The sequence below is a fragment of the Chlamydotis macqueenii genome, chromosome 3 (genome assembly GCF_036417535.1).
Source record: "Chlamydotis macqueenii isolate bChlMac1 chromosome 3, bChlMac1.mat, whole genome shotgun sequence".
Classification (NCBI taxonomy): domain Eukaryota; kingdom Metazoa; phylum Chordata; class Aves; order Otidiformes; family Otididae; genus Chlamydotis; species Chlamydotis macqueenii.
Genome location: NC_141558.1, coordinates 29,484,471 through 29,505,359, shown reverse-complemented (window position 1 = coordinate 29,505,359; position 20,889 = coordinate 29,484,471). Strand labels below are relative to the sequence as shown.

At 37.2% G+C, this 20,889-nt stretch overlaps 1 protein-coding gene across 1 annotated transcript in view; it reads left to right on the top strand.

Moving 5' to 3' along the window:
• Nucleotides 1-20,889, top strand: part of EYS (EGF-like photoreceptor maintenance factor) — an 827,426-nt gene that overhangs the window by 201,411 nt on the left and 605,126 nt on the right. The window contains exons 12-13 of the mRNA XM_086745378.1: nucleotides 9,617-9,730; nucleotides 11,642-11,764. Coding sequence (XP_086601504.1) covers nucleotides 9,617-9,730; nucleotides 11,642-11,764 — 237 coding nt within the window. The remainder of the gene's footprint in view (nucleotides 1-9,616; nucleotides 9,731-11,641; nucleotides 11,765-20,889) is intronic.

The following is a 20,889-nucleotide window of genomic DNA, read 5'->3' as shown; positions in this document are numbered from 1 at the left end:
AAGAGGTGTCATTTGTCAGCTTTCTGATCAGCAAGAAATAAATATAATCAAAGTACATTATATTGAAAATTAATAATCTACTTCAGCAGAAAAAAAAATAAGATAAATACAAATTACATTTCAATTGTTTTCTGTCTGAATTCTCTTAAAGATGTGACAAGAAAGAGACAGAAATAAAAATTTATCGATATGTTTTCCTTTCAAATCTTTCAGAGTGGATAATTCACACTATATACACCAAACAATTCTATTAAATACAGATTTGACTTATGCCTTTAACTTTTCCCCTCCCAGTCCTTAGGTCTGTAATATACCAAAGGTAGCTCTGAACTGCACCAACACAACAAAGTTAATTACATAATTAAAACCTTTAAAAAATGGTCTCTCTATCTGCAGCTCTGTATTTGCCCCTATATTTCCCTTTGCGTACTAGTCCTCCTGTAACAAATATCCTCAGAATGTCAGAAACAGACACTGGATGTTTACATCCCTCCTGAGAAAGGATGTCCCTACCATGACTTGTCACAGGGAGTGTTTGCAATATCCCAATAAGACATGTTGAGGGCTGGGAGCTCTTGAGTCACTATAATTTTCTCAGATTTCAGACTGTCTCCAATAGTAGGACTGTTGCTGATGATAGGATCAAAATGTGTGAGGTTTTTTTTCTGATTCTGAAAGAGCAGCAGTAGTTCCTAAAACATTTTCACACTATTAGCAAAGACTATAGGAATATTAAATATTTATTTCAAAAATTACCTGAGTAATGCACTTCTTGGTAGCTCTGTTAAAAAGTTCTCTACAAATTGGTTGTTTTGGGAGATAATTTCTGTAATAGGGAGTGCTAACAAAGAGGAGAGTAGCATTGAAAATAATTTTTTCCGTTTTTAAGAGAGGTGCTTTTCTCTGTGCTTGTTAATTTTCTCTGCTGAAAGAAAAAAAAAAAAAAAAGTTGTTTGGGCAAGATTACAGATAACTAGGTTTTCAATCTGAATTAGTTTCCGCCTAGTTAGCTAGTTCTCAGTTAGCTTTAGAGAAGTGTCAGAAGCTAGCATTTTCAAAAGGATGGTGCTGCTAGGAGAAAACAATTTTAACTAGTTAAAAAAAAAATGACCTGTAACAGCTACATTAGAATAATAGAATCATTTAGGTTGGAAAAGACCTTTAAGATCATCAACTCTAACCATTAAAAGGCAGATTGGCAGCTATGCCTAACTACCTTTTTTTCCCTAAAGGTCAAAATGCTAAAAAGCTCAGGCAAAAAAAATTTCTCCTGTAGTTTAATACATTCACATGCAAACCAGCTTTTTATTTGTATTTTCTTCTCCTCTATATTTTACATTTTAAATGTATAAAGTATCAGTTCATTTCAGTGGGTTTAGTATTTTGCCCTTTTTTCTATGTTTCTTCAGTGTCATCATCCAAACAAATTAAAATATATAGGTCTTAGTTCACACTACAGAGCCTTTAGAACACTTCTTCATTACACTTCAGATTAAATCTCGCACCTTTAGTTCCTATGTATGAGAATATAAATTTATCTTGTCTACATCTGGCATATTATTGTTGTTTAGCCTGGCTTGGGATCAAGCTACACAGTCTCTCTTTCACTCCCCTGACCTTCCAAGGGAATGGGGAGAGATAACACAACAAAAAGGCTCAAGGTTTGAGATAAAGTCAGGGAGAGATAGTTGAAATTACTGTTACAAGCAAAACAGACTCAACTTGGGGAAAACTATTTATTTATTATTAAAACTAAAGCAGGATAATGAGAAAGAGAACAAAAACAACTTCCCCCCACCCCTCCCTCATCTCAGGCTTAACTTCATTTCAATTATCTCTCGCTCCCCTCCCCAAGTGGCACAGGGGGAACAGGGAATTGGGGTTATGGTCAGTTCACCACTTGTCGCTTTACTTCGCTCCTTCCTCCTCAGGAGAAGAACTCCTCACATTCCTCCCCTGCTCCAGCATGAGATCCCTCAGGCCTGGTCAGGCATAGGACATGGTCAGACACACACTGTTTGCAGGTCAGCAACACTTTTTATACCCTTATCCCTCTATTTTCCTGCAGTTTTTTCCCCTCTGAACATCACATCATCTCCAAATGCTCTTCCCCTGCACCCCACAATGAGCCCCGACCCCTGGGCAGTGACCCATGGGCAGTGACCCCTTGCAGTCTGTGAGATGCCCAGAGTGCTGCCTCTGCTGAGTCCTGGTGCTGCATGTCCTCTGGCCCCTGGGCCGGAGGCTCCACTGGAACTGATGGAGGTGGGGGAGCCGAGGTGGGGGTTGGTGTCCCTCAGTTGGGCATTGGGCTGCCCCCACCTGGCATCGTACTTCTATGCTCCTTCACATGTGCGGAGATGAGTCTCTAATCACATAACATAATCTGTAAAGCAATTTCTTGTGTTCAATAATTTTACCTGAAAGCAAAATTATTTTTTACATTCTGATGTAGTTCTGCAAAATTATTTCCATCTATTTATTCTCGTCTATAAGACAGTCTACTGAGGAAAGCTGTTACTAGCACAGACTTCAGTTATTTACTTTTATGGGCCACATAGAGAATTACTTAAAGAATAGTTAGAGATGGATTAAAGAGAGGTTGTTTAGAGGGAAAAAGCCATTGAACGGGTTATTTAAACATAACAGCTTAGTAAAAAAAAAGATAAATAAGCTAATAAGGAGGCTAACTGTGGTAGACAACTGGAGGAACCAGCTGTGGGGTACAGTAAAGAAAGCAAGAGAGAGTTTACATGAGAGTATTTGTCCTCATTCCTGTTGTCCTTTAACATTGCATCATACTAATCTCCTTACTGCCTTCTTTCCTCAAATTTCCTTGATAATTTGGCATATCTCTGCTGGTCAGCAGTACAGCTGCAGGTCTGAAAGAGCAAGGACTTAGAAGACAGTGGGCAGGGTCAGTGAGATAATTTTCTTATTTCCTCCTAATTTATAGCTCCTCTGTGATGCAAAGGAAATAAGGAAGAAAGTAACACTTGAAAGAAAAGGAGTGCTCAAACTCACTTTTCTCTCCTGCCCCACTATTTTTCTTAACCCTTCCCTGAAAAATTGTTTAGAAAAGTGTTATCACTATTTGCAACTGTTTCCTGCTCTGAAAATAAGGTGCTCAAACTCTCAGACTCTGTGTCTTAGAAGGATGGTGTTTTGTGATGTCCTGGGTGATGATGTTTCTATATTTGTCCCTTGATGTTTGGGCAAAATTGCGTCACTGATACAAGAACAAACAGCCACAGACTCAACTAGTATGGAGTTAACTGTAATACATTTGGGGAAATGGCATTCAAGCCTGTAAGGCAGTGGCCAAGTGTAGATAAATAGGGAAGTGGAAAAAAATATATCTCTCTCTCTACATATTTAAGTTTCAGAGGGATATTTTTTTCCTAAGAATTAATACACTATACTACTAAGAAATCTTCTGACTTAATACAAATGGAATTCTATTTAAAATAATTTTTTAGATATTAGACATATGCTGATGTGAGCAAATTAGCTATTAAAATCCATTTATCACATTCTAATACCCTATTATTTTTATAGGTTCCAAGGATAGCATTTTTAAGACTTTCTAAGAAAGAAAATATTGCCAAACTCTTGAATTTTTTGAACATTGTGTTTGACTCAGAGACACCATGCTGTCTGAAGAAACATAGGGCATGGTTTAGTACACATACACCAGTTTTACAGCAGCATTAGGAACCTGTGCTGAATTTCAGCTGTGTTGCTCTGATTTGCAGTGGAGTAATTGAGGGCAGAATCAATCTTACGGGTTTTTTCAGTGGTTTAATTTTTAGCAATGGGAGTTCTCTTATGATTCTGTAAATCATCGAAGTACCATGATCTATACACAACAAATCTGTCACATCCCATTATATCCAGAAGATAGTGAATTCATAAGTTATTACCCTATACAGTATACTTCTGTTTACTTTAAGTTTGCAGCAATACAAAGATTAACAGACAAATGCAGGGTCATCTAGGAGGCCGCAGGACCATGTGCTACAACCAGTGTTTGTGGAGATGACTATGACTAAGATCCATCCCTCCTTTTCTTTTTTCTCCCAGTATTCTCTAGGGAAATCCATAGTCGTATTAAGATTGCTAATAGAAATAAAGAAGTTTTACTTTTATTTGGCATGCTTTTAAGTTTTCATGCAAGCAAAGTCTTAGAAAAACTTTTGAACAGAGAATATAAAATTGAAAGTGTGTGGAGAAGGAATTTTCACCTTCACAGTTTATGTGATCAGTGCAACTCTGTTATTTATCCAAAATTAAAAATTAAAGAACCACATTTTTACTGTTGCAGTTTGGTCATTTGATTAATGCCTATTAACAGGTGAGGACACAGATCCACGTAATACATAAAGAAGACAATAAAATAAATAAAGGAGTTAAACAGTAAACTAAAACATAAGAGAAGTAAATGAGGACAACTTACGATATGAGAAGAATTATTCTCTTGTCACAAATAATTTTCTCTACCATAATATTTTGAAAAAATACACTTCCATAAATGCAATACTACAAATTCAATCAGCAGGTGAGTTGCACATTCAACTGAGGTGTGCTGAAGATTGTCTGCTTCTGTCAGCTTGGTAATGTTGCTCAAGACAGGCGGGCCTAGTGCAGTCTCCTGATAAATTAGAAACATGAGCAGACTCACTTCAGTTTATATTCTCAGTAGCTTAAAAGTTAAAGTTGGGCTAGTGTGCTGGTTTTGGCTGGGATAGAGTTAATTTTCTTCATAGTAGCTACTATAGGGCTACGTTTTGGATTTGTACTGAAAATAGTGTTGATAATGCAGGGATGTTTGAGTAATTGCTGAGCAGTGCTTACATCGTGTCAAGGCTTCTCACATCACCCTGGCAATGCGTAGGCTGGGAGCAGAAAATAAATTGGGAAGGGAGACAGCTGGGACAGATGACCCGAACTGACCAAAGAGCTATCCCATACCATATGGCATCATTCTCGGCAATAATAGCTGAGGGAATAAGAAAGAAGGGAGGACGTTTGGAGTTACAGTATTTGCTTTCCCAAGTAACTGTTATGGGTGATGGAGCCCTACTCTCAACTCATGGCTGAACACCTGCCTATCGCTGGGAAGCAATAAATGAATTCCTTCTTTTGCTTTGCTTGCACGTGCGGTTTTTGCTTTACCTATTAAAATGTCTTTATCTCAACTCACGAGTTTTTTCTCTTTTAACTTTCCAATTCTCCCCCCACTGTTGGGGACTGAGTGAGTGGCTGTGTGTGTCTTAGTTGCCAGCCAGGGTTAAACCATGACAGCTAGGTCTTCTAGTTTATTGATTTGAATCCATTGGTGAAGCAGAATTTTTGTTCTATTTCTTTCTTTTTTTAATGCTTATCTAGTCCAAGTACACATGGACCTTTTATAAAATTATGAGATTTCAATTTCATGTCTTCAAAATCAACTGCATTTTCAAGCTCTTTTCCCTTCTTCTCCTATAACTTAGGAGCTTCTCTAAGTGAGACATTTTTTCCCCTGTGATTTGTGTGGAGCTCTTGTTAGTCTGAAAAAACTCTTCTTTCTTCTTCTCAGATGTAATATCATGTTGTAGAAAAATGATGTGAGATTTTCAATACCTTTCCTTTTTTTCTTCCATCATTGAACACTTCTAATCAATTGGTATATATATTTTCTTTTAGTTGAGTGACCCTCCCTTTGTTGGACAGAGGACAAAAGATGGCTACTGCTTCTGCAAAAGATGAGAAATTATCAGAATAGTAGTGTTTTCTCATCTTTTCCATACAGAATTGTTCAAAGAAGTCAAATTGTTAAGATTCTTTATTATAAGAAATAAAAGTGATGGTAACTTGACATTTTGGTGGCTAACAACAGCAGTTAACATACTGGAGAATTTTCGTTATTTCTCATGTGTTAAGTGAATGTCTCTTTTCATTACAGCTGTATGTCCCATCCTGCCTCTTTTGCTCTACGACATCAGGAAATTCTTACCTTCCTCTTAGCAGGAAAGAAAGGCAGCAAGAAGTTGTGACAAGAACAATTGTTAGTTAACAATTTGTAATATTTAACTTAAAGAGAATAAGTAGCAAAAGATTTATTTCTCCTCATTTCAAGCATATTGTATGGAAAATAGCTAAGGTTTAGGCCAAACTTCATAGAAAATGCAGAAGGATATGCAAAAGATACTAAACATAAACTTGCTAAAGAAATAATGTCCCACAACAGAGCAGGGGAGGAATGTGAGGAGTTCTTTCCCCAACCATGAAGTAGCGGTGTAAAACAACGCATGATGAACTGACCGCAACCCCCATTCCCTCTTCCCCCCTGTGCTCCTCGGTGGGGGGAAGGTAGTAGAGATATTGTTAAGCTTGGGAAGAGGGAGGGGTGGAGGGAGGTTATCTTGTTCTCTGTCTCATTATCCTGCTGTTTTTAGTAATAAATGAACAGTTTTCCCCAAGTCGAGTCTGTTTTTCCCATGACGGCAACTTTAAGGATTTTCTCCCTGTCCTTATCTCAAACCTCGAACTGTTTTTCTTACATTATCTCCCCTTTTCTCTCGGAGGGTGGGGGGAGTGAGAGAGAGACCGCGTAGTCTGGTCCCAATCGGGACAAGGTCAACATCATAACACAGAGGGACAGCAAGCATGCCTGATTCCAGGTGATAGATCAAAGAGAGAGGCAGAAACAGCATATTGTATTGGTTCCTGGTTCTGCAGGAGATGTCACACACAGGGTTTTGTCTCCATGACCATAGGACACTGTTTGAGGAATGAGACTGCTGGGAAGAGACAGATTTATCTGAAAGAGCTGTTCAGGGATATCTTTGCCAACAGACATATTAGTGAGGAGGGCATTAAAAAGGTGACTAGCACTTTTCATGATGGAACTTTGAGTATTCACGTTACAAGTATGGACACTGGTAGCCAGTGCAGTTTGGCAGTCTATATTTCATAATACCTTTCTGTACATTTTTCATCTTCAAAAAAGACAACTAGGCTGGCAATTTTCATATCGAAACCATGCATGCAGGGTGGTCTCGGTGTGAGAACGCTCATCTACTCTCACCCGAAATGAACTGGACATAGATGTGTATTTGAGTCTGCATGAAGGATTACTGCAATATTTAGCTTGCTACCATGCTATGTTCTTCCTGGGAGCACAGTGCCATCCAGATATTTTGCATCTTAGTTTACTTTTGATCTTGAATATTGATTTAAAGGCAACATGTAAAATATCATATGAGAGAATCAACAGTAAAGGTATGTATGAATAAAGATGACCCATTAATGAGGAAACTTGATTAGTAGTGAAAGCTAAATTAGACAAATTTAGTTCAGGACTTGAATGCTTGTCGTAGTTCAACCCCGATCGGGACCAGACTACACAGTCTCTCTCCCGCTCCCCCCATCCTCCGACTTTTCCCCGAGTCTGTTTTGCCTGTAATGGTAAATTTAAGGATTTCTCCCTGTCCTTATCTCAAACCTTGAGCTGTTTTTCCTATATCATCTCCTTCTATTCTCTCGGAGGGTGGGGGGAGCGAGAGAGAGACTGCGTAGTCTGGTCCCGATCGGACTGAACTATGACAATGCTGTATAATAATTTTACAATACTTCCACTTTTTGGAAAATTTAGTCTGTTATCAAATATTCAAATGGTGGGAAAATAAAGCTCATTGGAACTCTGTTCAAGTGGGGACATCCAAGGTTATTGAGGCCAGTTCCACAATGCAAAAGAATTAAAAAAAAAACAAGCTAGAAGGGACAATGTGGAGTTCCCTGGTTTTACCTTAACAATACTTCAACCTGAACACCACTGCTTGTTTTCCTTTTATTACATCTGCAAGTGGAAACAATGTTTCACTTCAGGAAGAAAGTATTTGGAAAAATAATGTGTTCTTAACCAAAAATCTGCTCCCTGGATGAATCTTTTCTCATTATTGTTTACTAAAGTACTCTTTTCAAAAAGTAAGAATCATATTTCCAAATACAATAGCATGGCTAGCAATGCTGGTAAATCATAACATCTGTGAAATGGACCTCAGGAATTACGGTTTACCTCATATTAATCTGCATGATTTGTACCCTCTACCATTGATATATTAACTACTATGAATTATCTACATTTTTTTGATAGGTAGAATCATGGGAAATATATGATACCAAATAGTCCAGAATAATCCATATAGTGGTGATTGTTTGGGGCTTTCTAAAAAAGTTCAATCTAAGACAAGACTGAAAAGGAGATTCTTTGAAAGTATGTCTGATATCTGACTTCTGTTGTATTCTGTGCAGCTTGTGCTCTGTATCTTATGTGAGAACTCAACCATATATTAGAATTAACAACTTGATCTAGTTGAAGGTGTTCCTGCTCCTTGCAAGGGGGTTGGACTAGATGACTTTTAATGGTCCCTTCCAATTCAAGCTATTCTGTGATTCACAAATAATTTCTGCAAGAAAGAGGGAAAAGAACTCACACATGGATCGTGCTGGGACACTCCATTATTTATCTGCATCTATTCTTATTTTGCTGACACAAATGTCAACTCTATACAGATATTCACAAATACGTCATAGATTGACATTTCATGATGATTCTGAAGGCTTTTGAATGTATTTTCTAAATGAGATAAAGTTGAGGCACTTTAAAGATCATATAATCTGAGAAGGAAATATGTAAAATCATCTGTCTTTCTTAACATACGTAATTGGAGCACTTCCTCCTCTCCTTCTCAGACCTTGGTGCTCACAGGATTGGTTGTCACTCTTTTTTTCTCCCCTTATTCCTCACTCTCCCTGTGCTGTGCTTTACCTTTTCCTAAATATGCCCTGCCATGGGTCGGTTGGAGCTGGCTGGTACCGGCTGTATCCAGCACAAGGCAGCCCCAGCCTCTCCTCACAGAGGCTGCTCTGCTGCCAGGAGCAGGATGCCTCCACCCAGTATAGTGTGTCAAAATATCTGTAAGTAGTGAGAAAATTGAGGTATCCCTTCCTTTTTTAGGTTTCATTAGTCTTTGGATATGTGTTTCAACGATATCTATTTTCCTTCTTTTAGCAACATAGACAGCATCCTCATCTGTTGTAGTTAAGCTGTGCACTTTACACGTGCTGAAGACCTGACTTGTATGGCTTGTGTTTCTTACACCTCAATGTATTTGTACTCTATTTTTTTTACTGCTCCTCTCCACAGCAGAAAGCACCAGACAATGTGTGAGAGATAATTGATGTACTCTCTCTTATATTAACGTAGCAAATTTCAAAAAAGGTATCATAAAAATACTAAAGTGACTCTAATACAAGCAAAACATTTTAAAATCTGTATATTGTTTTCATACTGCTATGAATGTCTTCTTACTTTCTGGAAGTACTTCCTATTGCATTTATTGCTTTATTCCAGCAACAAAGACATATTTGTAATATTGAGTAAGAAATGAGTGAAAATTAATTCTTTGTAAATAAAATATAGAAGCTCTGGCTTTCAGCTTCTGTTCTCAGGGTAATATGTATCAAAACACCTCTTGGTTTTAATCACAGAACAATATTTGGAATAAAAGTTTCATGTTAATAGCATACATAAAGATGAAGAAAATCAAAGCTTATCTTGCTTCCTTTGCAGGTTTTTCAGGCCAATACTGTGAAATAGAAATGAATGAGTGTGATTCAGCTCCCTGCTTGAATGGTGCTGTCTGTCAGAATGATGTCAACAGCTATGATTGTTTTTGCCCTGAAGGTAAGTTGTTCAAAATAATTTATTTTTATTATCTTTGACAACTTTCAAAATAGCCTGCAGTCTGCAAAACATCTTCTTGACAGTCTTCAAAACCATTGTTAAAATTTCCTTTCTCTGAAAGTTATTAATTCTTTTCTGAATTCTCATTTGCATCTTTGTCTACCAAGGCATCCAATGAAAGAAGCATGCTTTTAAAGAATGGAGATAGATACACTTGTAAGTGCTATTTTTTTTCAGATAAAAGCTCTTGATTTTAGCAAAGTCTAAAGGAGTGGAGAAAACACAAATGTGCAGTATGTGAAATCCATGGAAAATGTAATCAATAAACTTACAAAGAAAATATTTTATCCTGATGTACTAACTTGCAGCTTTGCGACTGAGCATAGCAAGAAAATTATAATGGTCATAATAATGACTGTAATGTATCTTCAGTACAAAAATCTATTAAAACTTTCACAGACAAAAATAATGTGATTTTCAACACTTTTCATCTGTTTCTTTAAAAATGCATATTGCTCAGCATTAACAGAAGTGAATGAACAAATTAATGGTTTCAAGAAAAAAGCTGTTAAAGGAAAAACTAAAATGCTTTAAAGCATTTAAAATTACAGTGTCTTTCTGAGATACTTTAACAAATGTGTTTCTTCTGTATATTTGTATGGAGTTTTTTTAATTGGATTTTTAGGTAAAATTAAAGTCAAGGTTCTGATTTATAACCCTGTACTTTGTTTCTGTATTTTAAACTTTATTATACTTGTTTGATTTTAATCAACTACTATATTTGCAAATAGTACTATTTTTTAAGTACGAACTGATGGCAAGTTGATTTCATTGCTTATAATATTTCAGATATTTATATATTAATACCAGCATTCTAGTGGTGATGGTAAGTTCAGAAACTCATCACAGAAGATGAAATTTCTAACAGTAATTCTCATAAGTACAGCTTCCACCATTAGTTAGTTTAAATTAGAAGTCAAAACAGATATTGGAAGTCAGTTGAAAAATAAGCCTGGAAAAGATCATTCTGCTTTTTTGACTTCCTGACCGCCTTATAGAAAAAGAAATCTTGGCCTCCATATTGATAATTCTGTGGCTTACTTGTTACCTGTGAAACATGGGTCTGATTTAACTCCAAATGCAAATGAGAACTGTTACTCTATACATTATTAATGAACTAAGGGTAATTCTAAAGTTTTACGACTTAGGGATCAGTGGAAATTGGTTCCATGGTCAGTTTGAGAAATTACGGGAATATGCCTTGCACTGAGCGTGCTGATAGCTTAGCATTAGTCATGGTCTTCCTGCAGCCATGGCCTGTGACAGCACTAATGACAGTCATTTTGTAGCATGACCATGAATTAGAATACATTTACAAAAGCGTAAAATGTCAGATATTGGAGTGGAGATTCTCCAGCAGTTTCAAGTACAAAAAATCACTGTTGGACTTCTGAGTTTGCTGAAAGTCACTATGACTCAAGAAACAAATACAGGAAAAGTAGAGAAGTAACTATTTGACAGTTGATTTTAAAAACTATAATCAGATGTCCAGATCCCGGCATCACTTATCTTCATCTGCAATGCTCTCAAAATGGCAGAAGGTATATAAATTCTTAAGTCTCTGCTAAACAAGAAGTCCAACTAGATTAGTGAAAATACTGACATCTAAATTTATTCTTTCAATTATTGGCTCCTTTTAAAGTATATTTGATGGTCAGATGTATTTTTCTATTCATGACAGAGAAGAAAAAGCCTTTAGAAAGACCTTTCAATAAGACTTCAAGATAATTTTATTACAAGAATAAATTGAAAACAATCTATTTTTAGAAAAACACACCCAAAGACATGCTTTAGAAAAGAAGGCACAGATACAGCTGAATAATACAGCATTTTGGTTTTTTCCTGACCAAGGATTTGAAGGTCTGAACTGTGAAATCAACTTTGATGAGTGCACTTATGGCTTCTGCAAAAGTAATTCAACTTGTTTAGACCTAGTCGCAGACTACAGTTGTGTTTGTCCTCCAGGATTCACCGGTAAGATTTATCTTAACTCTGAAAAAGACATTAAATAGTTAATTTTTTAATTTCCTTTTCTGAAATTAAAACAAACTCTTTTTAATTGCATTTTGTTCAGTGTTTTAGCATTAGTAAAAATAAATTCAACTCAGTGTTCTGTGCTATTGATAATCTGCTCTAATTTCCCTACTAATATGATAAAACTGATATGATGAAAGCAGTGTGTATGCTGTTTGATTAATTGATGGAAAGCAAAATTGTATTTTGCTTAAAAAAGAATGTGTTCAAAAACCATCTAGTCTATGAAAAATAGGTGAGCAGTGACAGCTATAGCTGGTGCTGTTTGTCTTCAGAAGATTGTATCACAGCCATACTTAATTGAGATGGAAATGAAAATACAATTTTAGCTAGAGGACACTTTGTTCTCTTCAAGAAAGATACCATCAGATCCTTATAATAAATAGCTTGTAAATTGCACAATTATTTGTGTCTAACAGGTTTAAGAAAATAGCTCTCGCATCAGGAGCAGTCTTCGTGGCCTTACTTTCTGCTGGAAGCAGCTAACAGGATCATGGGGAAATCAATAAAACTGTCTCGAAAATATGTCATTTTAACAATTAATATGCTGTGATGTCAGGGACTGGACACACTGACTTGCAGCTGCTGATTTCAGGGAGGCAAATGGAGCAGCATTCGTCATAAGCTGTAACAGGAAGACAAGCAGTGGCAGTCTCAGAAATCATACACAGTTAGTGGGTGTTGTAATAAAAAGCCAAACAGATATGTACAGAGAGCTCAAAATCTGTGGTGACCAATGGAGTGGAAAGAAAAAAAATGAAAGAGATTTATTGTGGAGAAATGAAAGGTTAAAGAAGCAAGTAGAGCAGTGAAGGATGAGGAGGCAAAATTAAGTTAGAAGTTAATAGAGCATTTCAGTTTGATAGTAACACCAATGACATCCAGTTTAGGAGCACTTCATACATATTTTGCCAATGGTTAAAAATAGGCAGATGGAACATAAGGAATGTAAGATGATACACGGAGATTTAGAATCTGTGAAAGTGATACTAGTTGCAGTTCCCACAGATGTCTGTGATTTTTCTTGTTTTATGCCAACATATTCTAATATTATTCAGCATTACAAAACTGAGATGTGCTCTATTTCCTACAAGAACATATTCTCCTTTTCTTCTTTCTTTGATAACTGGCTTTGCTGAGTTTGCATAGTATATGCTTATTTTGTGTCAATTATGAAAATAATGGAGGTGATTACAAATTATTTGTTCATTTAAATAGAAGCATTTTTAATGGAATAATTTTAAAATAAGAAGCTTTAAAAACTTACTGCTATACTGTGGGGATCAAAATGGAAAACATCTCACTTTTCTGTAGTAGATTGAAAACAGTCAGTTTGAACTAAGGAAGGCAGGAGAAGCTGTTCCTTTGAAAGTACAGCTACACTACTTTGGGATATGATGGAGTCCACATTACAGAACCAGAACTATAAACTAATGTATGGATGTCACCAAGGCAGCCTGGAACAGGGAATGTTCTCCTTAGGAGGAATATTTTATCCTAGATTCATACTGATGATATCAGTTTGCCAGTAATGTGCCTGTTCATTCCAAGGCAAAAAGGAGTCAAGATCTGTCAACAGTAAAAGTTACCAGTCAGTTATAGTCAAATTTTAATGGGTACCTTGAAGCCTATGTTGAAGTCATAGAAGTTCACATGACTGCATAATAGGCCGTTATGAAAAGGCTTTATTTTCTCCTCCGTTTCCTATTTGAGAGACTTTTCATCGTGAATGTGCTATTCATCTCACTTCATATCGGCTCTTTTTATGAGACAGGACAGCTCCCACAAGAAAACAAATCAACCAGTCTACTGACTGGAATTGGAAGTGTGGATAAGGATCCTCCTGATTACACTGAATATTTTCATCTATGCTCATGCTATTTGTATAATAAATGCACAGTCAGCCATTGTGGATGTAATTAGGTCTGCTCTCTCCAGGCCTTCCAAGAACTGCTTCAGCCTCCCTAGAAAGAATCTTTGATGCAAAAAGCTGAATATTTGAACTTCTGTCTTCTAAGAAAAGCAAACAGTGGTAAAAGAATTTTCCATGTCCTGTATTCTAGGACTGATGTAAATTGCCCAAAAAGATACTGTCATGACAGTGATACACTCAAAACCTTTTTAGGGTAAAAGGAAACATAGTGTATATATGAGAATTTTTTGTTTATCTAGTTAATATTTAAGCAATGTCAAAATCTGTATCACATAATGAATGTAGAAAAGTATCATTAACAGCACAGTCAAAATTGTTATACTGGAAAACTTATTAATATCTACCCATTTTCTTTGGTGTTATGTTCAACTTTCCAGTGTCCCTCTGGGTCCTACAGATGACAGTCTCAGTCTTCTCAGGAAGAAATGGGGGAGTTTAGGCCTTAGTCACCAGCATCTTTAGCCTTTTCTCAAGAGAAAGATAGTGTTCATGGTAGGGATTTCTTCCTCCTTAGTCAGGGGTACAGTTGGGATACAGTTTCTCATCCAGCCTGTATCCTTCCCCTGCACTACCAGCTGCAGCCTGCCAGTGGCCCCTAGCCCCCCCCCCATCCCCAGGCACACAAAGGGCTATGGCTTGTCAGGCAGTGACAGGCAGGGAATGTCACCCAGTGCAGTGCAGGGCCTCCCCCTGCTGAGGGAAAAATCTTATTTACTGGGCTACAGCAGTAACTGACTATGTGGAGGCACAAGTTAGAAAGTTCATCAACAGATCTGCTAACTCCATGTCAGTGACATCTGAAATTTTTCTGATGAGTGATCAAGGAAGTGAAATTTGAAAAAATCTAGTAAATGTATAGGGCTGGTTTTTTCTTTTCAGTCCTTTCAAACGTATTTTTGTTTTCTTATCATACTGAAGGACATTTCCAAATAAAGTTTAGCTTTAACATCTGAGTGGACAGGGTACAAAAACTGTCTTAGGCCTAGCTGTTTGCTTGTCTTGCCATTTACTAGTGCCATGCCAGGTGGCATCAAGCCAGTTTGGTATCATGTGCCTTGTGCATGAATGCTCTGCTGGAAGGGCAGCATTGGACAGAAGGGAGAGAGCTGCCTGTCCGAATGGCCTTGGCTGTGGTGCTGCACAGGTGGCAGAGCCCTCTTCAGCCTGTGGAGCTTGTTCCTTCCTTGGGAGCAGAGCTGGGAAGAGGCAACACCGTACGGGCAGTAGGGAACAGGTCTGGATGGAGGGAGCAGCTCTCTCCTGCTGAGGAAAGCCAGGAGGACAGGAACAGCCAAAATAGCTGAGAGAGTCCTGAGAGGAGCAGAATCTTCTTGCAGCTTTTGCTCACAAGTGCATTTTATTGTTAAAAGGGTGAGCACCTGAGTGATGGCAGCTTTACAACCTGCTGCATGGAGTTTCTTTTACTCTGAGCTAGCCAGGCAGATAGAGAGAAGCAGCTCCTGGGCCAGCCCAAAGACAGACTTTCTCTTAAATCAAAGCTTGCTCTCAAATGCCCTCTTGTGGGCATCAGCATACACAGGATCACTGAATTATCCCATATTAAAGAGCTACTGGACAAATGGACAGATAGAGGCACTGCCACCTCCTTCCCTCACAGCATTTTGCTTTATTTTGTCAATTAGAGGGGTTTAATGAACATCTAGCAGTTGAGATAGGTAAAGCCAGTCCAGGTCTGTTAACCTGCCAAGCCTCAAAAATTAGAAAAAGACTTGATCAGCACATCCAGACTAGTTAATTCTGGGCATTATCAGAACCTGAAGATGGTGAAGCAGAGAATTTTAATATTAATCAGCAGGACACCTTTAGTACCTTAAGTAGTAAGATACCTTGAATCAAAGAATCAATCAGGTGGGCTGGTATGGAATCCACCAGTGATACAGAAGAAGGAGGTAATTTTAGGAAGTGTTGGTTACTGACGGTTTTCATTATTTGGATGCTTTTCCCTGGTAGTGTAAGTCTGCAAACCAACAATTTTGTAAGTCATTATTTGGGGATAAGAAGGCATGTTTTTTCATCTTGAATAAGTGATGGGATTGTACTTTGTCCATGGTAAACCCTTTACCTATTTTAAATCTTAAAAGAGATTATTAATTAAATGGATTTCAAAACTGTGTACATATGCCTGAGTGTAGAAGTGATCCCTATGCTAGTAAGGTGACATCGGTCACTGGGTAGAAAAACCATGATTCCAAAGTGATTTTTACTTTAACACTTAGCACTGAATTTTGTTGCAATTTATATGCATGAGGTTATTATTCTGACTTCCTCACTTACATCATGGCCCATATGAATTCTTTATGTGTAACACAATCCTTGTTTTAGATTTGTCTGTGTCCCAGTCGTGTTTGTCATTACCATGAGGCAGTATGAATCAACAGTCAAAATCTACCATCAGTCACATCTTGATTTAGTAAGTCTTTAAGCTTTACACAACAGACTAAATAAATTTGCATGGCTTTTAATATGCTTTCTGAAGATCAAATTGATATAATTTCCACTGACATATTTCATACTCTAAGCTCTTGGAATCCTGTACTAGCTATTGTAACTAAAAAAGTGGTCCCTGCAACACCAAACATTTAAAAAAAAATATAGAAGATGTATGGTGTCTTCTAGATCAACTCACTCCATCACAAGGCAAAAGATGACACCTTTTTTTGTGCTTTCAAAAATCTTTTCCTGTGCATTCTTTTTTCTGAGGCTTTATAAGCTTTGTTTTCAGTAAGCCTGCAAAACCTGTTCTATTTTAGGCGGCTTTTGGTTGACTCAGATGTTTTTAGTTAATGTCAGGACCACTGCACAGTTTAAAATAATTGAGTCACTCCATCCACCATTCCACTTTAATCATTGTGTCCTCAACAATTCAAAGGAAAGAACTGGGCTGAGAAATTTATTGCTGCTTACCCGTCTTTAGAGTTAGTCACAGATACTCAGTCTTGCTTGCATCTTATGCATCAGATTACTATACCACATCAATGGCCCTTACAGAAGAAGCCTGAAGGCCAGGTATTCTTTTCTCTGATGTCCCTTAATAACTGAGTTCATATAAACAACATGTTTATATCTGATCTCTAGTCAATGTGCTAAGGTTTTCAAACCAACCCAAATCCTGGAAGCTGAAGACTGAAGAGGGTGGGATGGTTCCCCTGACTCCTGGCCACCAGAGCTCTGACTCATAGCAGGCCCATAGCGGCATGAGGATGAAAGGCTGACTGCCTTTCCCCCTGCTTAGCTGGGACAGCGCCAATGGGCTGCTGGTTTTCAGAAACACTCCAGAAGGTGGGCTGCCAAGGGCAGGCTTCCCACCATTGGGCATGCAAAATTAACATGGTGGAAAAAAACCCCACTATTTATGCATACATGGAAATGTATTCAATATGTATTTTTGTAGTTATTAGAGAATGTTTATCATCATGTCTAATGTGTAAGTGTACCTGCTTCCCCTGAAAGGAATTCAGGTTAGAACACTAAGTGAAAAAAAGATCAGTAGAGTGAAGAAAAGTCTGTTTAAGTTTCATCATGCTGCAAATTACATTACATATTTTTTTTTATAAACTAATACATAAAAACTATTGAATTGCATGAAAGAAAAACAAATCAATTATAGTTCAGTAGCAATGTTTTTCCAGTCATCGAAAAAATAAATAAACTCTCTTTTTTGTTAGTGAGAAATCAAATGCACATTTCTCCAGTAGTCTTCCATCTGCAAATACCAAGCATGATTTGTTTAAATTAGATAGTGAAGAATAACAGTTGGAACTATCTGAAAAAAAGATAAATTAATTCTTCAATCAGAAATTTAATTAGGGATTTACTTTATCATTGCTCTACTGGAGGTGGTATAAGATTATTTTTGTATTTCAGTTTATCTCCTTTATTTTAGATAAAATGGGTTTTTTCAATAGTGATGCCAATTGTCATGCATAATATAATGTATGTAGAACATACATTAATATCTTTCCGGGTGTGACTGTGTATTTAATTAATTTTAGATAAATTGGAATCTAATCAATATAAATAGGCTTGTTTTTCAATAGAAAAAAATATTGTTGCTTGCTGGGAGGCCCTTATCAAATAAAAAATAAAAACCAATCATGTCTAGAAAAGCTTATACAGTGACTACATGCAGAAGACTGGAAAACATGGTTGAAATTCGTAGTCTTCCTGAGTTACTGTGGAAAATTAACCAAATTTAACTCCATACTTTTTCTATAAACTATTTATCTTTTCTCCTTTTCTTTCCATATGTTTTCTATTTATATTCTAAACAGTTAAGGTCATGGATGACATCATACTATGAACAGTAAGTAATATGCCAGCACAGTGAGCATAATTTTTACTTTTTACATCTGAGTGCACTGCAAAAATAAAATACAGATATCAAGAGAGAATTTTCTACTGCATCAAGATTTTTGTTATAACTGCCAAAGTTGACCTGTTAGAATTAAATTTTCTGTTATGATATGAGCTGTCAGTGAATGAACTCTGACATAAGAAAATCTACTTCCAGCCAGTTTCCTTGGTATACATTTTACATCCCTCCCAGATATTCTGTTAATGAACTTGAGAAACGGAAGGGGCATCTTACATAAGAATTATTTTCTCCTGGTTTTGTATAGCAGAGAGTTCCTGTTCTGAAAAAAAAAAAAAAAATCCACCAAATCACTGATGTTTTTCTTTCTTTTCTTTTCTTTTCTTTTCTTTTTTTTTTTTTGGCCACCTTTGTCTTCCTCAGTTCTGTAACTCCCTATAACTACTGGTTTTGCTATATTTGAGGTATTTTACATATAGTAGGCATTTGTTCTCTGTCCATTTTGTTATCCCAAAACCAGTTTTTGCCCAGCTCCTGTGTTTGCTTCACTACCAGTAACTGGCCACACATGAGCTGTTAATAGCCTTGGAGTCTCCAGTGCTGTCCTATAAGCACTCATCTTCAAGGCCACTCCTCTCTCTCCTGCACTTCTTCACACTATAGCCTTACCCTAGGGTCATAATTAGCTCATTCTGTACAGCATAACTCCTTGTTATTCCCATCTATGTCTTATTAACAATAAGCATAATATGATACAATTGTACAAAAATAAGGAAAACTAAAACAATGGAGGCAAGAACCACCTGACCACTAGTCAAGTCCAGAGGCCTCTGGTGTTGGCTTGACACCAAATCTGTGGCCTGATGCTAGCAATGGCAATGTTAGGGCCTACAGAGCTGCAGTGCTTGAAATGGGAACATTGCTCCACAGCTTAACTGACTTCACTTAAAAAACAGATTGACCAGACGCTATTGCCCGCCCATATCTGAGGAGTCTTGAGGCATGAGGGAAAAAGTATTAAATTCAGAGTAATATTTTTAAAGCTGTTTATACAACTTTTAAAAGAAGTTTTTTTCCCTTGGCACTTTTGCAGTCAGGCAAGAAACAGAATTGCATAGATTATTTGCTCTGGTAATAGCAGAGCAGCACCTGACAGCCAGTTTTCCTAGGAAATTCCAGAACCTCCAAGGACAGGACATACACATTTCATATGATGACAATGATGCCACAGAGCCCAGTTGCCTCTTGCTTTCATGGAAATATATCTGGCTTTCAGAGTTGTCTTGATGTTTTCCTAGGAAAAAGCCCATAGATGGCTACAGGATGAGTGCTTTTATTCTGTAAGTCTTCTAACAACCTGTAGATTGCTGGTTGTATGCTCTACGTTAGGTCTGTATACCAGAAGGTTGTTAATGTTGCCCATTAACCACCTTGTACTGAACCTAAGTAATTAGTTTTGATTAAAGCACACAATGAATCCAAAAGCATTCAATCCTGATTTGAAGGCATGAAGAGAAGTCAGAATTTCACTGGCGTTTTTTCTAGTAGTAATCACCATCAGATTTAGAAGTTTGCATTAAATATTTTATTTAAATTTTTATCTTCAACTTCAAGCTATTGCGTCTCATTGCCTTTTCTACCTAAAATGAAAAAGCCTCTTGCTACCCAAGTGTTTTCTCTTTGTAAAGACACTTATAGACTGTAATCAAGTCACTTCTTGTTTTCGTTTGTTCTAAATTAAACAGATGGAGCTCTTTAAGCCTTTGCCGACAGCATGATTTCCTCAGATGTTGAATAAATTCTGTAGCTTTTCCTGCATTCTCCTCACTTAAATATGGAACATTGTAGTCAATGTTTTATGCAGAGGTATTTTACACATAAATCTTCCTTCTTGTTCTTTTAAACACATCTGAGAATTCTTTTGTTCTCACAGCACTGCAATAGGGCTCATACACTGAGATCTTCAGCAATCCTTATCAGAGCTCCTTCGTTGTTTCCTCACACACGGTTCAGCAGCTCTAACCTACATATCTTTTACCTTGCTTGCATCTGGCAGCTGCAAGTGACCAGAAGTGACCTGCAGTACACTGAAGAATGTACTGTTTAACTAGACAAAAGTTATCACAAGATTTCCGTTAGTGCATATGCTTGCTCTCCTGCAGAAGGGAGATACAGGGAAGGAAGTGAGAGTGGAAATACAGTCTGTTTAAAAGTCAGTGTTGAAATAATAGAGTAAGTCCTTTTCACATTCACCTACAGAAAAAGAGGCATAGGGAAGTATGAAACGGCTCATTTGTCTCATTATGATTTTGTCACAAGGAAGACTTGAGGAGTGAATATGGGTTGAATGTACTAAAAGCTGTACTGCTCTCTTTATAAAAGTAGGACTTTCAATCTATCCATCTATATTTTTAACTATGTACATTTATGGTGTGCATGAAGAATGTGTTTGCCTGCTGGTGTTAATATTTTTATCCTCTGCTTCTTGCCTACTGCATGCCTGGACTCACTTCTGTCTTATCTGACTAATACAGAAATGTGTTTTAATGGAGAGACAGAGTGAAGACACAAATTTGGATAGAAGCACTAGGTTCCAAAGTGGGAGCTCTGCTGTCACACACCAAGTGACTGAAGACCTTTACTCTACCACAGAGCAAAGCAAATTTCCAGATAATCCAACTCACTACACAAACCTAAAAGGACCTTCGTCAGTGTAATAAACAGTGTGTGTACCCTGTAAATTACATAATCATGACACTAGAACAAAACACTAAAGGTCATCTATTCCATCCTCATCCT